This window comes from Molothrus aeneus, chromosome 6, assembly GCF_037042795.1.
Source record: "Molothrus aeneus isolate 106 chromosome 6, BPBGC_Maene_1.0, whole genome shotgun sequence".
Taxonomy (NCBI): Eukaryota; Metazoa; Chordata; class Aves; order Passeriformes; family Icteridae; genus Molothrus; species Molothrus aeneus.
Window position 1 is genome coordinate 26,002,533 of NC_089651.1, and position 26,931 is coordinate 26,029,463.

Genomic DNA, 26,931 nt, shown 5'->3' on the forward strand with positions numbered 1-26,931 from the left:
TTAATTGAAAAGTGCTTCAGATAAAATAGAGTATCAAAGGACTAGCTTGAACTGAAGGATCTTGTCTTTATTCTTAGTCACCCACTGTTTAGCTCTGCACTACATTTCTATTTTGAGAATAAGAAAAGCTTGTGACAAGCCTCTTAAGAACTGAGAATATCCCCACATATAAGCTGCTATGAACAAGTTTACTATAAGAGAACAGTATGTCTTGCAATGCTTTTTTAGGGTAGGATGATTTCCCCAGCTGTCATGGATTCAGGCAACAATGGAGAGTGCTGATTTGCCCAATACATTCTTAAGATTTTCCATCTTTGCATTGAAGACTGACCCTGAAGCATTTTGATACATATACAGTATAATTTGAAGGAAACTGCAGAATGAAAGTAGAAAAAAGGCCTTTATTAGCAAAAAGTGAACCACAGGTGCAGAGGAGGTGAAACATCTTTGAGAAAGTGGCTGTCTCTGCAGAAGTAGTGGGTATTTGAGGCTTCAATGGAATTTTAATAAGGATTATGCTGAGCAAAGGGATTTCAATGCAAATGTGCTTCTCTAAGCCTTGAGCTTCTTCAGGTGAAGCAGTGTCTCTGGGTGGCTTCTGCAAGTGAGGTTTCATGGCCACAGAACAGGAATGAAGTGAAAGATGAGAATATATGTTGTGTGGTGTAATTTAGGAGTCACTTTACTCCATTTCTGGTTTATATTCCCTGTGTGTATTTGAAAGTCTAAAGATATAGTTTTTTTTTTAAATTCAAAGCTTAGTTCTGTAATACATTACTAGATGATTTGTTATCAAGCTGAAAGATAAGACCAGTGTTTAATGACAAAATACAAATAGTAATTTTTTTTTTCTATATTTTGCTAAAAAAATTATAATTCTACCATTTCATTAAAAAAACCCTACTATGCTGCACTTTTTAGTGCTATGTACATATTATTCAGAAATGGAGTCTGGAATGGAATCTGATCCAAATGTAGTATTAAGCACAGAGAAAGTGATTCTTTGTTTAAGTTTGGGAAGCAGAAAGATTAATATTTCCAATGAACTAGTGCTCCTTGCAGCATTTACTGTGATATATCCCTGCTATTTTTCATTGTTGAGGACAAAAATTAGAAATTCTGAGTCTTAAAAAATTATCTGTGCAAAATTTGCACAAAACCTAAAAATGTCTGTACCTGACTCTGGATAGTACTTAGAGAAAAATTAGTAAATAAGTTACATTCTATTTCTTTAGGATTGTATCTTTTCAATTACCTAAGCTGCTGAACTTTCAATATTTTGTGTTTAGACTGGGAAGGTATGTTTACATTAAAATCACTTCAGTAAAAGGTGTGGTTTTACATTTTTTTTTAACTCTTAAAAGAGTACTTAAAAACTCTTGCTGCCCAGAGGGACAGTCATGCATTTTTTCTGGTTAGTGATCTAAGAGGTAATCCTGTGGAAAACAAAACAGAACAAAAAGGAGATTAAAATATTCTGCTGCATCAAAGAAGGAAACAGCAGGAACATGTATGGGGTTATCAGGAGAAGCAGGGGTGAGCCATACCGTGCCAAGATAAGTAAGAAACTAGTACAGTTTTTAGTTATGTCTGTAACAACTAGTCCAGCTGATTGTAAATCATGAATCCATTTCTGTATCCAGTGAAGTGAGTGCTTGGTGGCTCATTGTGTGCTGCCCCTGTTTGCAGTGGATCTGGTCCTGAAGCAGTGAGCTATTTGGCAGTAGTGAGAAAATTGTGAAATATGGATGTCAGATAAGAGATAAGCTGGATAGATAGTTCAAAGGAAATGTCCTGGATAGGAACAGAGCATGTGTTTATCTCTGCTTTCATCTAGAAGAGGAAGTTCTAATACCCTGCTATCATTTTAATATGCTATGAATTCAGCAAGGTAGTTTTGAATCAAGAATCCTGTGCTATCTACACGAGTCTGTCCCTGGACAGTGTCATTCTGACATCCTCAAACATCCAGCACTAGCTCAAAATGGATTATTTTTGGCTGCACACTGCTCTGACTCCAGCCATTCTCCCATCTCTGGGTTATTTCAGATCAGAGATATGTCATCTTGACACAAGAAAACTACTTTGATAACTAATGACATCACTACTGTTGTAGTGGAAGAAAAGGAGGTCAGTGGTCTGTACTTTTTGGTGGAAATATCATCAAATCACTAAACAGCTCAGCACTTACTGCTTCCATGGCAGTCTGTATACCACTCCCTGTAAAGCTGAGACCTCCTAGGCTCCATTTAGATCAGCACTGTGCTGGGGCACTTCTGCTCTTTGAAGCTTTCTGGGGAATCTTGTTCTTTCTGTGGCTGCCTTCCCTCACCTGAGGATATAATGTCTGCTTCCTTTTTTTTCCCCTATCTTTAACAGTTTCGCTTCTGTCCCACTGACCATGAACCAGGCCATTCCACTTCCAGGGCACCCAAAATCAAAATTGTAACCCAGCTAGACAAATAAAAAATTAACCAAAATAGAGGTATAAATTGTACATAAATTATGCATACAAAGAAAAGAAAGTTAGTGTGCATTCAAGGAGTATCAGTTGTTAAATTTCTCCCCCTCATCAAGGGAAGTATGTGAGTGTGTGGGCATATATAAATGTCTGTTGGAAAGGAAGTGAGGAATGGGGAGTGAAAAGCAAAGGAAAACCAAAAGATTACGGGTCACTTCCAAGTAGAGATATTATATGATTTAAAAATTCTGTTTTCTGTTTTGTAATAACTTGGGGGTTTTCATTTTTTTTTGTCCTCTTTTTTTTCTCTGTAGAATGTAGGTTCTCCAGCAGAAATCTCCCTCTGGCAGAAGACAGACATGTACAAGTGAAAGTACCATGGCTCATGTCCACAAATCAGATGGTTTCACTGTGCAGTGCCAGAGGTGAGTGTATAGTGAACCCTGCCTGCTCCAGGATTCCAGGGCTCTGCACAGTGCCCATTACTCAGCCACAGGGTGAATCCTAACACAGGACACAGGATCTACTTACAAACAAGTCACTGAAATCTGTATTTTGTTTGCTTTCTCAACTAAGGGGTTTTGCAATCATCATTATTAGTACACTTACTGTCATTGAGAACGAATGCTTTTATGGAGAGGTAATAAATACTTTCCATTACTGTAGCTCTAGTGACAAGTTATAGATATTTTCTCAAGCTCCTTCATGTTGAGGTCAATGTAGAAACAGAGGAACAAATTTTATTTATTTTAACTCTTGTTGATTCCATTCAGATTTTCCAGTCACTCATCAGACTTGCAAATAATGTAGTTTTTTGTTCTCTAATTGCTAGAGAGTTCTGATGTAAGAAATAGGTTTTCTCCCACTGGGGAGATTAGCATTTAGTTGAGTAACTCTGTTTTATGCTCTTAAGGACTAATGGTAAAAGTCTCCTTGAAATAACCATTAACCTAAAAGCTGGGGTTCTCCATGGGGTTTAAAAGGCTGAAGCTCATGCTTTGGCTTTGCCTGAGAAGGTTCTCCCATTTCCCAGATTTGTGTTCTGGTCAGCAGGTTGCTGTTTATTGGTACATTAGTGCTTATGGTGGGTTCAGGAAAAAGGCTTAAATTTTATTCCTCATTAGACCAATAGGTTTTGAAGTACTGTTGTTTTTCTCATGAGATGGGAGCTTTATTTTACCAAGAGTTACCTTTCACATAATAGAAAGCAAAATTAGTCATTTGGTAATTAACTTCCTTAGGATATATGGCTTAAGCTGTGCCTTGTCTGTGTCTCCCTTGATTCATCTGGAACACTGTGCCCAAAAGAGGAGGGAGGAAGAGCAGATATAAACATAACCTTTCTCTCTTTTTTTTCCAGTTGTCTCTGGCTACTAAGGTGTGTTTTGTATAGCCTAAAAAATACTGTCCACTAGCAGAAGAACTGCTTGGAAAAAGCCAAACCCATTCATCTCCTTACATGGCCTGAGAAAATACTGGTGCCTAATAGTTACCACCCAGTGAGAGTTCAGTCATACTCAGGCCAGAGCTGTCTTCTCTCTCTGCTTCATTTGCTGCTTGTTCCATTTGCTTTCTGGTATTTTTATAATTTCTGTCTGCCTTATTAGCCTTATAACAGACACCACACAGAGGATGATGATGGGCTGAGGCAGGTAATACCTCTCTGCCTTTCAAAATCACACGTTTAAGAAAGATAGCTTTGACTTTTTAAGTAATTTGCTCCCAGTACTTGGCATGTGCAGGTTCTCCCTTCAGCTGGGTGGAGAGGAGAGTAGAAGTTTTTAAGACTGTTGTTATCCTTCTTCATTCCTCTCAGTTCCCCAACCTAAGGCTATTTGGCTTTCCAGTGCTTTTGCTTTGCTTTTCTTCTCCCTGCAGAAGAACATAATTTTGCATTATCAATGAACATCAGTCCAGATCTGAAAGGAATGCAATTTCCTGGGCTCTGGGGGAATCCAGAGGTTAGTCTCATAAATCCTGTGTATACTCTGCAGCTCTTCCAGCTCCTAGCCAGGTTTGACAACAGGGTCATTTCATGTAGTGCTCACGTAGTAAAACACATTGCTTTTGTGGCCTCTCAGCAGTCTGTTCAGGGTAAATCAGTGCACATAGGGTTGTTACTTGAGCAGTGCCTGTGCATGTCTCAGCTGCTTTCCTGCTACTCTGTCTGTAGAACAGTGCAGAATTCTCCTCATGAGGTGGTGTTCCTGGAGGACAGAGCCTCCTGCTACACCCAAAAAACAAAGTGATTTTTCTGAGGGTCACCACATGTACAAATCCCAGAGTCCAGGACATTCTAGACAGAATGTTACTTAGTGTGTGAAATACAGCTCTTCTGGGAGCAGAGGAGTGTTTGTGGATGGTAATGATGGTTTCTCCTCCTGTGGTCCCCAATTCTCCAGTGCGAGATTCCACGTGGAGACAGTCAGGAATACTTTTGTCTTTGCAAGATTTTTCTTGAAGGGTTTTAGGTTTTCATTGAAGAGGTGTGAAAACTGAAAGCATATCTAAGGATGTTTTCAATATTTTTATGCCTCTGAAAGTGGTAGCAGCAGCCTCAGCTCTGTCTTCTGCCAGTACTATAGAAACAGCAGGCATAGCAGGTACCTACTTTCAGGCAAGAGCCACAGACCAAACCAAAATTCTCTTCTGCAGTTGCCCCCAGACTACCAGAGGTCTGAGCTTCTGCAGTTTATCGCTTCCTGATCCTTTGTTTTATTCTCCACCTATTTTAGTTTGTTTTCCTCCATTAGGTTTCCTGAATTCTGCTTTTCTTTCTTTCTTTCCTCTTGTCTCTCTTTAGAAGAATTCCAGCCTTATGTTGAGTTCTTATTCTCAACAAACTTTGCAAAATGAATTCTGTATCTCTTGTAATACAGATGATCAGATTGTTGTGATGAGGGATGTTGAAAGGAAATTTATTAATGATCAGATCTCAGGTTTTTGTGTGATTAGTAATGTTTCAAACTACAACATACTTAGCACTGATATGGACTTTATTCCTCTGTTAATCCACTGACTATTTGGACTGCTGCTGCAACCTGAATCCATTCTGGGAGCAGACTGTATCAGAAAAGGAAGAGCCTGATATATTACTGCAAGAGAGAGGAGATTATAAAGATTGTATTTGCTTCAGGGCAGAAGGGCTTGCTCAATGCTTCTGGTAGCTCTTGAGCCCTCATTGTGAAATGAGGAAGAAATGGCAGACCCAGCACAAACTCTTGTTGCAGAGGTGGATTCTATCTAAAAATGAAATAAAATAAAATATCTGGCATGTCTGGAATTGGGCTTTAAGAATATGGAGATGCAAATGCTGATATGACAAGGATTTCTATAGGGAAATATTACCTCTTTCACTAATATGTGGTTGTACATTTCTGTATGTAGATTAAGTTTGCAAGAGAAAAAGGATATATCCTTGCCAGCCATGGATTTCCAATGTATCCTTGACTTACTGCCATAGGACTAAAAACATCAGCAATCCCTGAACATTGTCTGGATTTGTAAAGGTTTTCTGACAGTGGAATACCTTCTGCTGTCTTAAGCTGGTCTTCTACCCCTGTCAGAAGAAAGGAAGGATCTCTTCAGCACTATCTCTCTGCTCTAAACACTTCTTGTTTTAGCTCACTAGGTGGCGTCCTGAACACTGTCGCCAGGACTTTTGACCATGAGATTACTATGAGAAAAAATAGCACATATCCTGAAGGACCTCAGATTGTTATCAGTGGGATTTTACACACCTGCAAGTATTAGATTGGTGACAAAGTGATCAACATGTTACAGAAATGGATGCTGGGTGAGTATAGAGGTTCATTTTTCCTCTTTCCATATTCTAGAATCATGGTTTACTGTATGGGTAAACATAACCTTCAGTACCTAGTTGGGAGCTCTTGTTCTGCTATGCCATATCCTGAAGAAAATACAGTATGTCCTGGAAACTCTGATCAGAAACTGAGTGCAGGATGCTTTGGTTTCCTTTGGCAAGCAAAAATTTGAAAGGAAATATGATTTGGGTGTGTAATGGTGGTTGAGGCTTTGGTAGAGAGGAAAGACTGATGGTTTGTCTCCAGGTAGAGGTGTAGAGGGAACCTTTTAGCTGTGCATGCTGTCTATGGGCTCTCCCAAAATGTATCTGAGCTCAGAGCAGCTGCCTTGCTGGCTCAGAGCCCTTAAACCTGCTTGTTCCTGGTATGTGCCTGCTCCTGCCTTGCCATGCATTTCTTATTGCCAGCAGTTCAAGACTTGATTTTGTGTCTTCAGTTCAAAAGTGCTGTGGGAGTATACACTGATGGAGGCACATGTGGTTGGGGTATAAGGAAAGAACGAGGCGTCACTAGGAGACGGGATCCCAGCTTGCCTTTCAATGTGATTGCAGCCACACTAACCTTTTTACAGGTATTTCAAAATGCTGGGTAAGCAGTCATTGCACAGCTGAAGCCTGTATTGTTCAGGGAACAGCATATCCATTTGACATACAGCCATTTTATTTAATGTGGCCAGATGGAACAACCCTATTTAGATTCAGAATACAGTGAATTGTAACACTGTTTTTTTCAAGGAAGAAAAATGTTACCATAAATATACAAACTTTACACTCGAGAAGATGGAGAGGAAAATTTTATCCTCAATACATAAAACTATGTAATAATTTATAATAATGCTTCCCAGCTGTAATGGGATATTACAGAATGTATATTTTTAAATTTTTTTTCAGAGTATACTGTAATTCTCAACTGCTGGCTAAATATGTGCTTTGCTTTCCAGCACATATGATTATCTTGGCAGCAGAGAGAGGTTCTTTAGCTTTTATTACAAACCTCTAGTCCTTTAAATGTGGGCTTCATCCCCTCTGCAGGGTCACCTCTACTCTGGCCTGTCCATGGACAGCACTTCCTTTAGCAACCATGCTGACATTGAAGGGTGCAGTCCGTGGGAGACAGATAAGAAAGCTAAGCAGAGACAATGTGGGTGTGAAAATAAAAGAAGGCTCAGCTGCTCAAAGCATCATTACTGCACCTCTGTACCAGGGAGATCCTGTACTCTGTCCTCCCAGTCTAGGGGAAAAAGTCTGTCACCTGCGGCTGAGTAAAATTTACAGGTCACAAGATGGCGGCATAATCTCACCAGTCAGGGTGACAAAATTTGAAGGGTCAGGCCAGTAATCTTCCTCAGCTCAAATTCCTGTTTTGAACAGTCAAAGTCCTGTATCTAATTAGCTGGTGCTTCCTAGGCTCTAACTGCTATGTATATAGGTGAAACTATTATATATGTAGGTGAAAATCCTTTGAGAACACCTTTCAAACTAACCTATTTCATTTACATTCAGATGCACTGTGATAGTATTGACATAAATTGCTCACCAGGAATTCAGTATGGAATAGAAAAAATGACACCAGCATTTAATCTAATTAATCAGCAAAAAAGACAACATTGATAGCACACTGACTTTGCAAAGCCTGTGCAACTGGGAGTCATACTGTTGTATTTTCACTTCCTCTCTGCCCTTGAGAGCAAGGTGCTCTGAATGCTGCCTCAAAATACACATTTCTTAATGAGCATTAGTACTACTGAGTGAATATATTCCCTGTGAAGAGCTAATTAATATATTTTTCTCCTTCTGTTTGAGGGGCATTCTGTATTCAGTTTTCATCTGCTTCTTTGCCTGCCTCTGTGTGTGTCTGTCTTTCAAAGAGATCTGCCCATTCGAACCATTTGTTGTGAGCTGAACCTTTCCAATATGCAGCACCTCATATGGAAAAAAGGACTGTGCTAGGGAGAGATCATTCATCACATCAGTCATCATATTATATAATGCAGAGTGATAACAAACCTACTGAGAACATTCCTAGCAGGAATATTCCCACTTGTGGCTTTAAATACTTAGTGCAGAAATATCTGTAAAGATAAGTGGGGGTGACTGTATCTATTTGGAAGAAAAACAAGCCATGAGAGCAAGGCAAATATATCTCCATTCTCAAAATTAATTGCAAGTTTTGTGATACTACTGCAGAATTAAACCATGGATATTTAGGTGCAACTTCCAGATGCACTTTTTTGAGAATGTTGAATCATAGTTCTACAAGTAGCTTGCATCTGCCAAGTGAATATGATGTTTTGACATATGTGCAAACTGTTCTTATGGGTATTTACTTGCGGAATTTAGACATAGGTTTTACTGGACAATTTTGCAAACTTGAGACTTCTGAACATATGCTGAAATCCAAACTGATCATTTGCTTTGGCTTTGTTTACCTGTCCAGATGAGCAAACTACTAGTTTGCTCTCAGTAGTTAATATGGTTTCAAGCATGCCTAAGACAAATTCAATAAAGCCAAAATGAGAAAATGGTACACTGCCCTTTCCATCAGTGCGTTGTTTCCATTTTGAGCTATTTGCCACATGGTGTCACTGTGTTTTAAGGCACCAAACCCTCTAGCACTCAAGCCTAGCCATTCCAAGTTTTCAAAGTATCCCAACCATGTCGTATTATCTAAGGAGACACTTCAGCAGAAGTGTCCCAAAAGCTTCACATAGGACAGCTTTAGGAAGATATTTTACACAAAACATCTGTTTCTCAGCTTCCGTTACCTTCCCTGGAATAAGTCAGAACATTTTTAGCCCAGAAACACTTTTCTCCAAATGTCTGCATTTTGGAACATGCTTGTATAGAAAGCTTTATCTTAAATTGTTGCAAGTTGGAAACTTAAAAATTCATCTGTGCTGAACTCGTCCTAAACTTCAGTTATAGTTCTTTTCTCCTTCTGTCTTTGTGTATCTGAATTTGCAACAGCCTTTGGCTCTGCTGAATAGAGCAAACTTGGCCTTATGGTGCTCAGAGCAATATAAACTGCATCTCCTGGGACCCACAAAATGCTGTTTAATCCCTGCTAGCTCTGAAGAATGCATTGCACAACACACCTGCTCAAGAGAGCTGTGCCAAAAACTGATGTATTGCGTATTTGAGGAGTTTCATAATGTACAGCTATAGCAACAGTGAGAGCAACAGTTGTGTACAGATACAGTACAAGCCTTAGCCAAGGAGATGATATCTGGCTCAGGGTGTGTCAAAAGGCTGCAAAATCTCATGCAGTGCTAAGTATTGGGGTGCACTGTTTCTTTTGTGAGTGGCAAGTGAGCCTGGGGTAGCAGGCCCTGTGCTAACACCTTGGTAGACCACGTAGGTTGGATGATTGTTTTATAGGAAGCATACATGTGGCTTAACACCCACGGAGGGTGCATGGTGCTTTGTTTTGCTGGTTAGCACATTAGGTAATGTGCAATGCTTTCCCTAAGCCAGCTGCTCTGCTTTGTATGGAGCTTACTCTCTGCAGAGCTGCTGAGCGTGACAGCTCTGGTTTAAGATGTGTATTTCTTAGTGATAGTTTCACTATCAATTCTGTTTGGACCAGGAATTCGCTTGTAATATGTCTGTTTTGAGAGCCATGTCTTCGATTTAATTGCACAGTCAAGTCATACTTAGAATTATTAGGTCTACAAAGCATGGTGATCTGAAAATTCAGGTGCCTCAGAATTTCAGTGCAATGGTATGAATTGAGGAATTAGCTGTGTTAGCTGGCCTTGAATGTGACCTGAGATTAAATGCTAAATAAAACCTGGACTGTCAGATCTCACAAGTTACAGTGGAGCTGAGATGCCCTGTTCCTTGCAGAGGCAGCAACAGTGCAATGGGAGGGCTTGGGAGGCTGTTTGTGAGTCCATTGTGTGTACATTTGTGAATAGCAGATTATTTTGTGCTTCCTCTTGCTACTTGTAATGCAAATCCAGCTTAGAAGTGTGTTCCACTGATGGTGATTTAGAAAAACTTACTCAGATATGATTTTGGCCTATGATTTCTTCTATTTCCCCCTCACCCTTGCTTCTGTGGTTATCTTAACTGGAAGAATTTTCCGTTTGCCTCTGTGCTGGTGTGGCCTTCAGTATTGGAACTTCTGAAGAGGATAAAACATGGTATGATTCATCCTGGAGGAAGACCCTAAAGGTGAAGGTATAAACAGTAATGCAGAAGAGCAGATGGGGTCTCCTGTAGGGGAAGGTGGTAGGTCAAGCTTGGGAGTAAGTTGGGCATATTGCCAAAACAATTTGTCCTTGTTCTGGAGATCTTGGAAATTGCTGACCTCGTTATCTAAGACACAAAGCGTCTCCTGGTAGTGTGCAGGGGAGTCCTAACATAACTATAATTATCCTAATGGCACTGCTGCCATGAGGGCATATAAACTATAAACAGGAAAGACTGAAACGCTCTGACACAAATGAGATGCAAATGAGGGGTTGGTACCTCTGCTATAGGAATACCAATAAGAAATGGAAACTGGCTGAGGAAATCCTTCTTCAGTTTGTCTCCAGGAACTGCCTTCAAAATGTTTGCTCAGGGAAGAAAGCTGTGAAACAGGGGAAGGATGGGTGTTTCCTTCCTTTGTGGTTTTATGAACCTCAGACCCTGAAACCAAGGATCCTTCTGAGGAAGCATTTATGTGCTGTCTTGTGCAAGGTATTATCTGGGAATCTCTAGTACTCCATATTTTTGGAAGAGGTGCACTGTATATCAGTGCCAAGGGCATTTCAATGTTAGTTTCTAACACTGTTAGATTAAAAAGCGAGTCTTTTTGAAATAAGGAGCAGCTTGTCTGAAGCTTTTTATGAAGCACAGAGACCATCACATTCTATGGATATAGGTAAAATACAGGTTTCTAAAATATGTTTGATATATAAGGAAAATATTGAATATGGAAAAAAAAGATTTTAAAACCAAAAACCACCTATGAATATTTAGTTGGACCTACCCAATGTATGCATTTTTCCCAGTAATGCCTGAATCAAGTTCCTCGTGTTTGATTGAGCTACACATAAAAGAGAATCATCCAGTTTTAATTTAAATTTAGTTATCACATGGGGGGAAATGTGATGTGGAGGCTGAGAAAAGTCAGGGGTCACCATGTGAAAGGAAGGTGTAGGAGGGAAGATACATAGTTTAGCTTTAACACAGGTTTCAAGATCAGAAATAGAATTTATTGACATTTGTGGCACTGTGGCACTGCGAAAAGGCAAGAGAGAAGTAATTTGTTAAAAGTGATAGAAGTTCTCAGAAAAGCTTTAGACCTTGCTCCAAAAAAGATCTGTAGTCTAAATAGAATGCATGAACACCAACACAAACACCAACACATACGAAAAAATACGAGGAACAGGAGTTTAACAATAATTAAACCTAGGAAAAAATGTGATACATTTGGTTTTCTCAGGGAGCAGAGAGGGGGAAACAGGCTGATGTTTTCTGTATATTTCTTTGTCTGTTTGGTTGTGCTCCAGTTCATTAACTACTGGTGCATCTGAGGTGGCACTTTACTTGTGAATTATCCTATTAATATCAATTAGACTGTTCCTGAGAGGAATGTGTGCAAGTGTCTAAGAAGATCAAAGCTTTTGGCTTTTTAAATGCATATGTTAACTCCTAAATGGATAGCAGAAAAGTTGGAATTGTCTAAGCACAAGACCTGCTAGTGAATTACCAGAAGCTGCAGATGAGGAAGATGTCTCCTACTCTTTTTGCACATCTTTTCCAACAGCAAAGACATGGCTTTGAATTTTACTGTGGGTTGTTTTTTGACTGGCTGAATTTTGACTAGATCCCCTCAGTAATCTGGAGTGGTGAGGGACAGGAGACAGAGTGTAAGGAATGAGGGTTTTACTTCTGCTGAACTCTATACAGCTAGCAATAAAAACTCCAAGATGCTCCATTGTTAGAATGTTTTTCATTAAACCCTGTCCTGACACAGACAGACCACATAATGGCAGTGACTACACATATCAGAAGGAAGGAAGTGGAGCTCAAATGATCATGACCTTAACTAGAATTAAGATATCAAATAGATATATCTATCATAAGAGTCTGAAATGGACTTGCATGTATTCACCTCTACAGTTCTTCTTTCAATTGATGGGGATGAAAGGGGCTGTTAATAGCTGTTAATATCTACTCCTATTTAGGAGAGCATCAAATTGTTTTACAGTATCTTGGTTTCTTGGTTTTGCAATGGAGACCATAGTATCTTCTGTTTGAGTTACTAATAGAGACTACCTAGTACATGAGTATATTGAATGAAAATTAAGGTGCCCTGCTCACTGCTTCTTGCAGACTGTCCCCGGTGCCATGTGAAACCCTTAATTAACTTTTTGGCTTCCAGGTTATTCCCCCCAGAGCTGAAGAATGTTTTGCTTGGGACAAGTGAACAGCATTTAGCTGCATCTGTAATAATGTAATGCAACCATTCATTTAATTTGATTCAGAGCCACATAAGGTTAAACAATGTGGAACAAGAAGCACCTCAAAGCATTAATTCAGAGGGTGGGACACATTTCTGATCTACACCATGACTAGTGGACCTTTTGGTGCTCCCTGGACCTTGGGTAAACTGATGTCTTCCAAAATATAGACACTTGATGGGGAATATACTCAATTTCTCGGTATACAATATTTGTGTTCATAAATGGAATGTGTATTCTACAACAACAGAATATTTTTTTTTTCTTTCCAATATTTGTTTGTCTTTCCTTTGGCTTGCAGCAGTTTCTGTGATCTCAGGTGAACTGGCTGTTGCTACTTCCATTTCACAACAAATTTCTCACTAACTTGCCTAAGATGTACAAAGGATTTATGATGGGGTCAAAGAGCAGGGGGTACATTACCATTTTAAATCTTACTTCCTTTCTTCTCTTTTTACTGTAAGCAAGTTGTTGCACAAGGCATTCCATGCTCCACATATCTGTCCATGTTGTCAGCTGTTTGTGTATGAGACCTGAGGAGGAGGAGGAAATATGCAGTGTGTTATCAGCAGTCAGGTCCTCGCCATTCCCAGATGCAGTGTATGTGAGGAAGCGGTGTCTGATGAGCAGAGCCCATCATACTTTTCTGATGCAACCCTTCCCTGTTTGAAAATGGTGATTGGGTTCTGTACTGCTGGGCTGGCTGGTTCTCCTGCTTCATGGAAACCTGCTTGGAAAGCTGTCGTGCTTTCATATGCCTTGCTGACCCACCTGGCCTGTTCCTCTGGCTACCCATCACTCTGTGATGACAGGACATGCTGGCTTCTCCCACTCACCAGGGGCTACCCCCTAGGCTGGTCAGCAGGTGAATGAGATGCCCATTAGATGTTCTTAGGCTGTTGGTCAATTCCTTTGCTTCCATCTTCCTAGATCTCTTAGCTGTGAAGCTCCCAGCATGCCCAGGGGGCTGCTGAGCCTAAACAGCTGAGCCTAAACAGCTGGCATGTCAGCTGAGACATCAACCCAGAAATATTTCAAAATCTTTCTTATATATGGGAGTGAAATCTTTTTAGGGAGGTGTGCCAACATGATTTCCTCTGTGGAATGAACATTCCAGTTCCCAGCACTGTGCAGGACATTTTACCTTTTTGTGGTTCAGTTTGCTTGCTACTACTTGGCTGACAAATGCATTCAGTATGTGTGTAACTACACAGGAGGGAAGACCAACAATTAGTGGATTTGAATCATACAAAGCAAGGGTCTCTGCCACTTTGCAATGTGTCTATTGGGTGGAGAAGGGTTGCAGAGTACAAATTGTGCGTGTTGCAGGGAGGGCACCAGCAGTGGTTTGTGCTCTGTTGCGTTGGCAGGCTATGGGTGAGCTTCCTGGAGCTGTTTATGGGAGAGGTGATCATCTGAAATCTTGTCTTCCATCAGATCTCTGCCCCTGGAAGCTAGAGTCTCTGAGTGACTGTATCTCCCCCAGCTCAGACTCTTCCTGGCTAGAGCCAGGAGATCTAATTTTGGGCCTTTGGCACATTGATCTGGAATCCTCTGCCAAATGAGGCAGTGCAGGTAGCTTAATTTAATGTTCTGCTCTAAACAGACTCACTGCTTTTCATGGCCTACTCAAAAATTTTTGCTATTGTTGGCCATGTCATGCCTTACCTGCCACATAGACCATGAATGTGGGAGGCCTACAGCTAAAAACACCCTAGTTCCTTGAGATGCTGAAGGCTATACATTTCTCTTGGCCTTAGTATGATTTTCTATTCTAGGTTCTCAGGTTTCAAGAAGCACTTTGTAAAAATTTTCAGAGTTTCAGAATTCCCAAAGTATCATATAAGTTAAGAGGTTAAATAAGATTTGTGCCTGTAAAAATATTTTTTCTACTAGACCAAAAGCATTTAAAATTGCAGTGTTATGCAAGTGTCATGTTTTATGTGCTGCTGAAACAGAGGAATTAACCCTGACCTAATATGCATACACAGAGAGATTCAGAGATAATATCAGGCTCTGTGGATGACTCTGCCTTGGCACAGGTTAAAGCAGCTTTCCTGAGACCAGCTGAGATGCTCACTGAGTTTCAAGTGCCAGGCTGTGCTCACACTTGTCTGCCTTCCCTGCTGGCTTAAGGGGAGCAGGTGTCAGAAAGCTGCTTTCATACCACTGGAATTAAGATGAGAGTGCTCCCAGCAAGACAAATTCCTATTTGCTGTATTAGGAAAATTTTGACTTCTTTTTGTCACAGAAATATTACAAGTTGAGTGGAAGAATAGAAACACACCTAAGCGAGAAATTTTTCTCATCAGAAATATTTTCTACAGGGATAAGCATCAATGCCGAAGGAACTTTTGTATTCAAATCCTCTGTAGAACCCCTGAAGTTGTCTTCTGGTGTCAGAAGTTATAATTCACCAGAAGTGAGTCACAGGGCTTTTAATTGCTGTAAATAAGCTTGCAAGGCTCATAATAACTCTAATGACTAAGTCAAACTCTGGTTATTTTATTATAAATTGTTCATATAGCTTGGTTGATGTCTAGAGTTTTTGTATTAAAAAAAGGGACATAAGTGAAGAAAGGAAAAAATTCAGTTTTTGAATTTGACAGTCTTTCAGTAAACTTAGAAGACCTACACTACCTACGGAGAGGTGGTGAAAAGCCCTGTGACTTTCTGGTGGTGGGATCAGTGGAGCATAATGATCCACTTGCAGGAATGTGCACTGAATTGTCTAATGTGTTTTCCACCTCTGATACTCATTTCCCTTGCAGTTCTGATGATTTAGACAGCTCTCATGGATAATGCTGCTTGTCCATGGTCACATTACCTCTGCTGAGCTCAAGCTGAGGTAATGGCTGCATGCCACTACAGAAGGGCAGCCCTGGAAATTGCTCAGGAAAAGGAGAAGAGTAGTTTTCTGTTGCTTCAGCCCCTCAAATGAGCTCAGCATTTTGCCAGAGGAGTTCAGAGCCAGTACTGTGAAGTAGGAGCAGGGCTTTCTAACCTTGGGGGTTGACTGGAGTAAAACCTCCTGTTTTAGCAGCAGCTAGCTCTTAGATTTCCTGCTGCAACATGAAATTTTGCCATTAGGTATTTTTAAGACTTGAACATTTTTGGATATTTACCAAGGACTCTGTGTCAGCATTCACTTGTTAGTGATCAGTGTGCCTGCTATAAAGGCACTTTGCAGGTATTTCCAGAGCTAGTCGTGATAAACTTGAATGCATTCAGTTCTCCCTGAACTGGCTGTTTCCATATTTCTTTGCCTTGCCTCTATGCTTGGTTCAGTGGTTTTCTTACATTTGCACTTCATTAAAATCTTCCAAATTACCTAGGCCAGGACTAGCTTTGGCTGGTTGGCTGATGCTAGCTTTAGTTAAGAAGCCTACCCACTGGCAATACCAACCTACAGAATAGCACAGTGAGGATGCCTGCTACTGTTTTAGTCTTGCTATTTTTGAAGGTCTTCTGAGACAATAAGGTACTGGTAGGAATGCATTAGTTGAACCCTTGATGACTTCTGTATTATTTGAAATAAATTATTGTATATTTTTTATTTCTTTCTCAGCCAACATCTAAGGGCTGTGCTCAGGTAAAGGTTGGACCTTGAAAAACCCACATACAGAGCTGAAAGAGAATTGGACAGAAACAGAAAGGAAATGATGCTGTATGTGTCATACAATCACTGCAACCTTTGTGTTTTAATTACTCTTGCCCAGTATAATAACTTTCAGTAGCAAACATGTCCTTAGTAGATCCTGCCCCAAAAAACAGTCAGTCATAGAGGCTGAAAAACAATAATAGAAAGCAAGAGTTACTCTCTTGATTCTAAAAAAGCGACCATTAAATAAATACAAGAGGTAAGTGGCAACCCTACCTCTTGAAGGAAACCCTTCTTGTGATAATTTGAAGCTGAATACCATAACCATAAGTCAAGTGTTCCTGTCAGCCAAGTGGTGAAGTGTAATACTTACCTAACTCTTCTGAGGTCTTTGCACAAGCAATTTTATACTGACATCAGTGTCAGACTATTTGAATAAGATCTAAAGATAAAGGTTTCAGAAACTGGCTTGAGCGGAATGACATTGAAATATCTTACTCAATTATTATTTCAGTTAGGTGCTCTGCAATCGCTTGGTTTAAAATAAAAGAACAATTTCTAAACATAAACACAGTAGGTTTCAATGTGTGGCTCTACATTGACGTGTCTTGGAAAGGTAACACTGCAGTCCTCAGATACCCCAGGTAAGTAATAAGCAGCTTCCTCCTGTGGTGAAGCTGCAAAGATCACTATCTTGCCATATTTACAACCACACCTGCAAAGCACCTAAGGAAATTAGTAGCTCCCTTACTCTGGCCAGGAAAAAGAGCCAGTGATACTGGATTTACTGTATAAAGTCTTTGTTTAAGATAACAGTGGTTCAGGAGATAGGGAAGAGGATATAACACCTTTTACTTTTCTGAAACAGGGCTGGATGTTGATAGCCAGAAGGACAGTTCATTTACAAATGTTATCACCTGATTGCTGCTCAGATAGACAACCTGTAGTTTTGTTCTAATTAACAGCAGGTTCTGAAAATTGTTGTTTGGAAAGTATTTAAAGTTCTAAAATAATTTCAGAATGGCTATGTTGTTTGCTCAGAATGGGGCAAGGGGAAAACAATGAAAAATTAGCTTTTATTTCACAATTAAATTTTACATGTTTAAATGTGGCATTTCTGAAGCTTGCTTTATAGCTCCTAGTTTCACGTGGTAATTTTGAATTGAAAAATTGAGATATACTTTAATAAACTTTTTGTTGTTGTTTGGATTATTTTTTCCAGTAGTTAAAGAAAACAAGTATGGAAAAAATCTTTTGGTGATGAGCTAGTGAAAAAATTACTTTTTTCCCTCAATTTCTGAGAACATTTAAAAAAATGTAGTTTGAATTTGACTATACACATTTCTTTTCCTAGATAAATATAATTTTCCTAATCTAGTCACTGAGCTGAACAAGCTACAGACTGACTTATGAGGCAAAAAGAAAGTGACTGTTATCTCCCATTGTCTGTGTCTGGCAAAAAAATACATCTCCTCAAAATGCAGTCTTCCACCTCCACCTCCTCAGTGGTGTGGCTGCATCTAGCCCTAGAAAGAGCCATCACTTATTTCTATTTAAAATGGGGATGAATGAAATTAAGGGATGAATGAAAAACTTTTCTGAAACAAAGTTATGGGATGTTTATAGGAGTGTGCTCTGGTAACTGCCATCCTTCCTCACGAAGCTGCTGGGACCAAGGATGGAAGGACTCTGAAGACAGTGCCTCAGTGAGGGCAGTTTTTGTACACCAAAGCTGAGTTTGAAATTTTGCAGGGCCATTGCTGGGGCAAATGATGATCTCCACTAAGTGAAACTTCTGTATCTTTTGTAGGTTCTGTCCCTGTTAGCTTTACAGCTTATGCCACCAGTAGGATAGTCCAGTTCACAATCATTTGGAGTTGCTGCCACTCTACTGCTTGGTTTTTGGCAGCTTAGTAGCTTCCTGCAAGGGGCAGTTAGTGAGCAGCCCACTAGGTAAATTGTATGTAGCTGAATGCTATATTAATTGACTTTTATTTCTTTCGTGCTGAGCTTGCAGCATGGGCTTGCATTCCTTCCATTCTGATTTTGTTTCACACAGTCTCCTGTGTGCATTATCCAAATGCCAACAGGTAGCGTATGAACCAATTTAACCTCGTTGTAATTTGATATGTCTTTTTATCTCTTCCCCCACCCCAGCTTATTTCCAAGTACTTTCTTAATAGTAGTTTGGAAAAGAAGTAAGATTTGGTCACAAATGTGGAATGAGACTCTCCTAATTAACAAGTAAAATCTTTCTAGAATATCTCTTCTCTTAATCTTCTGAACTGTCTTTTACAATCTGCTGCTGCAGGTACAGTATTGTATTTTCTGAGCCTAACTCCACTAGTATAAGCCTGGGATGACTGTCCTCCCTCTAAAAAGGGGAGGGGGAGGACTTTCTGTACCATCTTGAGGTTGTTTCCTGGTTATTATCTAGTTCACTGACATATTCTGATGTGCCCTCTTTGGTTCAGGTTTACCCTTTAGGTTTTGTTGTTCCTTCCTTACGCAGCTGACTTTGTCTTACTTTCCACATGCTGTACATTTTTAATGTCTGCAGCAAGCCCTGATGTCACATAGCCCATCTCCTGATGTCCGGGAGAAAATGGATGTAGTAGTTGTCAGTGTGCTTGTTGACAAGAAACACAAAACGTTTTATGTATTTTGGCCATGCTGATTTACTGGAAACATTAAGTTCTTGGAGGGGTTATTGGAAAAATTAGTTCCATAGGTCTCCAAAATAACTTTTGCACCTTGATTGAAAGCATTTTGGGAGCTTTTTTTTCTTCTTTCCTGTTCCATTAGGACATGGGCCTCCCTGCATTAAAACAGCTGTTTTGTTTTAATACGTTGCTCTATTTCCAGGCAGACATACCATTCTTTGAGTGGAGTTCATTGTTCTCTGGCTGGTTTTCCACTTGCCTTCTGTTTAGGAGGTAAATTTGTCAATGTCCTACTTTGGTCTCTCAGTTCACTATAGCAGCAGACTGTCTGATCAAAGCTGCAACAGCAGTTCAAAAGTGGAAAACCAAGACTCCTCTCTGAATAGTGCTCTTTTCCTTTATTCTCTGCTTTTTCCTTGTCTTTGGAAATGGGATGTTACAGACTCCTGTGTTCATGGAAGAAAGATGAGTGTATGCACTGCAGTCTTAACTGGTCCTATAAAAATGCCCAAGTGAGGCTGTTAAAGCAGTGTTACTGCAGGAGTCCTGCAGGCTTGCACAGTTAATTGCTCTGAACTCCACATTGCTTTCAAATGAGTTTTGGTTGATTTTTCTGTGAGCTTTGTTACTGCCCTTTGATATACTGCATGTAAACACCAGATCTTTATTTGAGATATTTTTCTTCTTAGTATTTCAAAGATTTCAACCTAGTACATCTAGTCCTCCCTGGTGGTGAGCACAGTGCTACTTTCCAAAGCAGAGTCTGCAAAATGTTAATTGGAGTGGTTGGTTGTCACTTGCAGAAGCCCAGGAGCATCTGCCTAAAACTGATTTTAACTGGTGTCAGTTTTTTGTGGAAAATATTTTACAAAGTGGATGATCCACAGTGTGTATCTGACTTTCATGAAAAATCTGAAGCCAAGATTTTAGGTAAACCTATTTTCCTAACAATCTATTGTGATTATAATTAATTTTTTTTTCACTTGTCAAAAACCAAATTCATACTCTTTGATGAAAATTAACTCTTGACATTCTCCATTAGTTTAAGGTGTCCACTGGCTGTTTTGTGAGGCTTGATCCTGTCTGGAATTACTATGCCTCAGTGAGTACATACCTTACTGAAAACTTATGGTGGCCTCCAGGCCTTTTCCAAGTCTGGGTCTGTACACCATGAAATTGCAAGTGTGGATAAAGGTACAGACAGAGCTGATTGCCTGGAGCAATGTCCTGACAGGAACCCTGTCAGCAGGTCATGGTAGACATGGGAGAAGTGGAGGAAGCCCTGCCTCTGCCATCTTTAGGGATGCCTTAGGACCCAGCCATTTTCAGGGAGGCCCTGTTGACCCAGCACTGTCAACAGCAAGTTGATGAGGGAACAGGATGGGAAGTTGGGAAATGTCAAGTTATCATATTCATATAAGTAGCAGGTAGAGGGAAAAAGGCCAGAAGGCATGCAGCTTTCCCTTTCTCTGTCAATATTTATCTCAATTTCACCAGCATCTCTGCCTTGGCCAGGTGATCAGCCAGTAGGTATTTCCAGCTGAGGACTCGTGATTTACTGGTTGTCAGAAGGATTCCCAAAAATGTATTTGGAATATATTGAGTCCCTATTGTAGGAAAAGTTGAAAAGAGCACTTGGAAGTGGGTTGGTCTCCCACCAGAGATTGTAATAGGTGAGATTTGGTTGTCCATTCCCTTTGACTTTTTCTTTTTCGTGGAGTATTTGTGGAAGAACTTAAAAGCTACTGAAAATTAATCTTCTGCCTAGATTTGTGGAAGAGGTGAGAGTGAAGGAAGACTTTCTGAACATGTCAGAATCAACCCAAAACCTGTTGGGAGGATGTTGGGGCAATAGCAAATTGTGAGAAATACAAAAAGTGTCAGCCTTTCTGCTCACCTCTGACATTGCAGATCTTTCCCTCTCAGATGTAGGCAGGCTCTCCTCCACACAGAGGAGGCAGAGGGTGGAGCTCGGCGCCTGTATAAATTATATGTGTCCTTCAGGTTACTTCAGCAGCAGCAGCAGCAGCAGCACAACAAGCTGCCAACCTGTTTGTCAGCTGACAAATCTGTTAACCAAATTGGGGTTTCAGTCGCTGCCGCCATCTTCGGCGCCATGGGGAGCCCACCAGCCAAGGTAAGAGAGCGGAGCCACGCGCGTCGCCGTGGCCGGGCTCCTTGCTCTCGGGCCTCTCTGCTCCAGCTCTCCCTGCCAACTCCCTCCTCCCTGCATCTGCTGGGATGCAGAGGCTGCTGTGGTGGGGCAGGGGCATCCCGAGCTTTGCAGCCTCTCTGCTCTCCTCTTTTCCCTCCCAGTAACTGATATGTCAGCGAGCTTCAGTGGAAGCACAGAGCAAATGGGATACTTTGCTTTGTCCTTGGTGTACATGCCAGAGTGAAGTCCCTGAAGGAAGAGGAGGCTGCTCTTGAAGAGTTTACCTTTCCGTAAAATGAAAGTGCTTTAGCCCTCCTAGGTGCTTTTCTTTGGATAGCACATGTTCATTGCTTGCCCCAGCTGAAACAAACCAACCGCCTTATCTAGCAACAAAGCATAATCTATATTACTTTAGCTGCAGGGGAGACATCTAATGACCTGTTTGACCTGTTTAGATCTAACTATTTTTAACGTACTGTTTACAGCTTTTGCAATTCTTGTGGAAGTATTTCATGTCTGGACTTGAGTTTTCTTATTGTAAGTTCCATTCAGAGATTTTAACTGATGGCGCTTAGTATAAGTCAACAGAACTATTAGCTGAAAATGCTTTTCCCATGTGTATCTTAAAAAAAATTGACATGGTGTCGGAATGCAAGGCATGAATTACTTACAGATAATCATTCTTTATGTATCAAATCCTTCATCAAATTTTGCAACAAATAAAAGATATATGGACATTCAAGGGCTTAAAATATAGTAAAAAACAATGTTACATGCTACAGCCTATAGAGATCATTAATGGTGCCATGGTAATATTTACAGGCAAAGATTAGAAAAATACCAGTAGCTTGAACAGATGGCTTAATGGATAGATTAAAAATATACAAGCATTCAGGAAGAGAAAATGAGTTGTAAATGCCATGTACTTTCTGGATAAAATTTGTATCTAGTCCATCTACCAGTTAGATCCAGACATATCTCTCTTTTTTAGATATGAATATTATCTGTCAGTTTTAAAGATCAGTGTTGTATCTAGTAAGACAGTTCTGGAGCTGATACATGGGTAGATAGCTCAGGTATAATTTTATCTAGAAAGTTTAATGACAAAGTTCTTGTATTTCATCCCAGTGCTGCAACTGATGTTCCATGAGTACAGACAGACTCCTGGTAAATAGGCACCACTGCCAAAAGGTTTGAGTGCAAGCATAGTTTCAGGTCAGAAAGCTTCTGTTCCCAAGGAAAGAGATTAATTCAGTACTGCAGGTAGCTCTGCTGTTGTGTCAGGCAAGCCTGTGTTTCAGTGTGTATAAGGTGGTAAATAGATATGGAAATAAGAATAGAGGGTTTTTTTTTCTTTTACATGAAAAAACCCACATGTTTAGAAATATGTGGATACTTGCAACTATATAGGAAGATCTCCTAACCTCCCAGTTAGTTTTTCGCACTTTAGGAGAGCTACCAAATTGACACGGAAGTGATTGTCAGTATTAATTTACTACTTATATTTGTAGCAATGTCTTCTGCTCAGACAAGAATAATCCCTCCTTAGAAATTTTATTTTGCAGACTATGGAATAATTTTCATCTGGCAAAAATACTCAGAAATTTTGTCAATACAAAGCCCTGAGGGACCCACTCACACATATAAAGAGGTGACTGATATATATGAAAAGGAGATACATCTCAAATCCTTAATGATTCTTAAAGTAATCCATCAGTGATTACATGAAATTACAGTATATGTTTGTAAGGTGAATTAGATTTCCTCACTAATTGTTCAACTTCCAATGATAAAATTTGGGACAACTGTGATTCCCAAGCAAAATGAGACTTTCATAATTTTCTATATTTCTTCAGTCACTCACTTCTTTTTCCACTAGAACTTTTCATCCCTTTAATTTTAATGAAAGTAGGCAGCTGGTTGGAAAGACAAATTTCTAGCAGTGTTCTCACTGATGGAAGGGCCAATAGCCCATACTAGATGTTAGAGGATCTATTGGAAGAAAGTGCTTTAGAACCAGGCTGGTAATTAAGCATTAAGCTTTCTTATAGTTTATACATTTATAGATTTAATCTCAACTTGGTAAATTGTCAAATTGTTGTTAGACCAAATCCTCAGTATCTAACATAAAATAATGGTAAGAATATGCCAAATAATTACATTTGGTGTGAGATCTTGTAGGCAAGATATTCTACAGCTTCTAGTATACCACTGGAAGAAGAAGTAATCCATGAAAGAAATTATTATTCATGTCTGAAACATATGTATAAAGTTGAGTGACAAATCCTACAGCTATTATCAAAATGCCAGAAGACAGCAAAATCCTCCTCTAAAGCTTAATATAATTTGGTGTTATCCTATGGTAATAACTCTGCTCAGAGAGCTGTCTAAGCTTGGCGCAGGGAGAGTGAAACACTGACATTCCAATCAGCCTTCCAACATGTACAAACCAAGGACTTATTTAAAAAAAAAGAGAACAGGGAATTATGGGATGAAGTCCCCAGACTGCAAAAACTTCCCTAGAATACTGACTTTGTAGTGAAGGTGGCCTTGTGATCTTCTTCTAGTAGCAGCATGGAGGGGCAATAAAGACTGAAATTAAACATATAAGCTCTTGGTAGGTTTTTCTTCTTTTACTGCCATCCACAGATTGTTTTGGTAGGCTCCTCAATATTTATGAGCTTTAAGATTTCATATGCTCAAAGTTGTCTTTTTGGAATGAAGCCTTAAGTGACTAACTGCCTGTAAACAAAAGATTTATGTGCCCTTCCAGAGTTGATCAACATTCCTATGGAAGGAAATCAGTGAGCATGTTTTGTTACAATCAAGGAGATGGTGGCAACAGATGTGAATTTTCATGTGTTAAGGTTTGATACAGCTGTGGCAATTCTGACAGGCTAGTTTTATCTCCTGATTACTGACTCTTCTGTATTTTAAACAGAAATTACTCCCTCAAAGCTTGGTTTGAGACTACAGAAATATAGTTTAATGCTAAGTTCTGTCAAGTGAAAAGAAGTTTGTTCGTTTCTTTTTTTTTCCCCAAGTTTTAGCCTTCCCTTTGGTACTCTGGAGATGCTACTATTTATTGGCCTGGGGTGTAATTGCTTAGGATGCAACAATACACAGGTAGCTGAACCCTGCGCTCTGTTGTTGGCCCCAGTGTCACACTAGTAATTTCCCAGCAGAAATAGGATGATGTGCTTCTGGGAAAGCTGCCTTTGTCTCTGGATGTTTACAGAGGGGTTTTGTTAGTCTCTGCATGCCTGTACAAGAAACAATGTTTCTCCCAAGGAAGTGAACTAAAACCAACAAGACCAATACTGCTGCAAGTCTGTCCACGGCTGTCTGGATAGGGTGTCTGCACTCATCAAATTGCATTAATTGTGAAATTACATGTTGCTTTTCATATTATGAAACTAGCAAATGGTACCTCTAACTGTAATTATTTTTTCTAGAAGGGTATTCTGGTGTACCAGCACTTTCAGACAAAGATGTTGTTTTACACCATCCAAATCAGACCCTAGGGGGTCTGCTCTGGACTGTTATTGAAGAAAATTAGCTCTGTCTTTATCTGATGAAAAAAGGAATTAGCCGGCTTCTGAATGGTTATCACAGGTTGGAGTAACTGCAGTTTTCGGAGAGGGATGGTTTCTGGCTTCCTTGTGGGATTTACAGAGCCCTCGGGGTTTATTATGGCCACATTTTCCTATCTGAATCTGTTTGCTTTTTATCCTGCAATCACACCAGGACTAAGCTGCACCGAATCAGGAGGAGTGAAAAATCCCCTTTGATGTTTCCTTCATTTGGCAAATGTTGACATGCTTAAGGAAGGTGAATGCTGTTGGAAGGGGAAGGGAGAAGGAGTGAGGCACTCTGGCTGTAGTGGCAGAGGATGAAAACACAACATCTGTCACATCTGAGAGTACTCTGAAGATGACCTGCAGATGCACCATTTTTATAAGTAGGAAATTTTCATCACGAAATGTTTCAAAGCAAAAATTATGCCAACATGTATTTCTTCAGTGAAGGCAGATTCTGTGAATGGTTTGGGCTTCTGTTGAGCAAGGGAGAAGTTGATTACAAAATGACTAAGAATTAATATATTAATTAAAACTCGTCACCTCTGTAATTGTCTACATAATCCAATAATTCACGTAAATGAAAACCACTAAGAATGCTGAGTGAGTGTTCCAGCTGGTAGTTCTATGATAAATAACTATTTGCACAGGAATATTGAAGTCAAATTCTTTCAGCAGGCAACTGGAATAATATGGAAGTGTCCCAATTAGAACTTGTAATGTCCACAATGCATTAAACTAAGGAAGTTTTAAATATGTCAGTTTTAAATTTGGAGGAAAACATACTAGAAAGAGTTCTTGTCACACAAAACCAAATTTGCTTTGCAATTTTATACAAGCCAAGAGACAGAATAAAGTGATTTTATAGATTTAACAAGGGTTTCTCTGGTCAGAGCAGCTCTTAAATATAAATCTGAATTTTAAAAGTATGTAACTTTAAGTGACATAATAAAATTTAATATTAGGCCTTTATTTGAACATGCTAATTCACAGTTCAGATGATATATGTCTTATGTAACGTAATTTACCTCTAAACAAGCCAGAATGAAGCTGAATGCAGGCTATTCTCACCTCTAATAAACATGTCCAATAATAGTCTCCACCTCATTTTAAAAGAATTTCAGATTAACTGTAGTAAGTGACTCTTTCTGTAGAGAGGTTCCTCCTTCCCAACAGTTTGTATCTACAGTGTTAATAATTTCCTTGTCAGGAAAATTAGTCATGTTGCTAACTTTCAAAATAAAATTATCAAATTATTTAGTGATGGTGTAATGAGATTCCCTGTTTAGGCAAATAGAAGTATTTCAGTTGGTAGTTTAAGCTTTAATTTTAATTTATTAGTGGTAGTGGGACTGTAATAACTGCATGTTATTATTTCCTAATATTGCTGACAAGTCATGCTAGTATGGCATGCAGAAAAACTGAAAAAACCTAGCAGAAAATTAAAAGGAAATTTAAATGTATCAATTTGAAAAAAATTAAAGTATTTTCCCTGCTTCTGTTATTAAGATTGTTACATTTATATATGTGTTCATTCATGCTTCTCAGAATGTCTTTTGAAAATGGCAAGTATTTTCTGAATAGCTTAGCCTGGAAAGCTTTAACTGTTAAGAATCAGGAACAAGTAACTTGAAGTAGTGTTAAAATGATAGCCTGCCTGTGATAGAAATAAATCTCATGTCTGGAAGGCAAGTGCTTCCATTCCCATTATGTATTTTCAGGATGCATAATGATATGGAATTCTGTGATATCATACCTGCAAAGCAGAGCACTTTTTATTTTGTCTGAAGGGTCTCTGCTGGGCCTGTGGTCTGATCCCTCAAAGTCAGCAGGGCCACTTGGTGAGCTTGCCCTATTTACAAGCATCACAGAAATTTAATCTTAGCTCAGATAAAAAGTCAGATGTTTATAGCATATTTTGGTAAGTACCATGTCCTAGCCTAGGTAGGTCAGCTGTGCCATGACCTGGGCAGGCAGCTGCAATTCCTAATATCCCCTTCCAAAGGCCCCATTCTGAGCTATGGGTGGCACAAGACCCTTGGGGTGCTGGCAGTACAACCATCACTATGGCCATACACACATCAGGTTGCCTGAAAGCAAGTGCCTCTGGGGTGATAAAGAAAGCTTTCCATACCACTGTCTGAGCCTGTGTTTTCTCTCTGTCTTCATTTCCTCGAGCTCCTTAGCAAACAGCC

The 26,931-nt window shown here is 39.7% G+C and overlaps 1 protein-coding gene across 1 annotated transcript in view; it reads left to right on the forward strand.

Moving 5' to 3' along the window:
* Positions 1–26,931, forward strand: part of LOC136558214 (cytosolic phospholipase A2 beta-like) — a 66,876-nt gene that overhangs the window by 15,377 nt on the left and 24,568 nt on the right. The window contains exon 10 of the mRNA XM_066552534.1: positions 20,930–21,140. Within this exon, the coding sequence (XP_066408631.1) occupies positions 20,930–21,140 (211 nt within the window). The remainder of the gene's footprint in view (positions 1–20,929; positions 21,141–26,931) is intronic.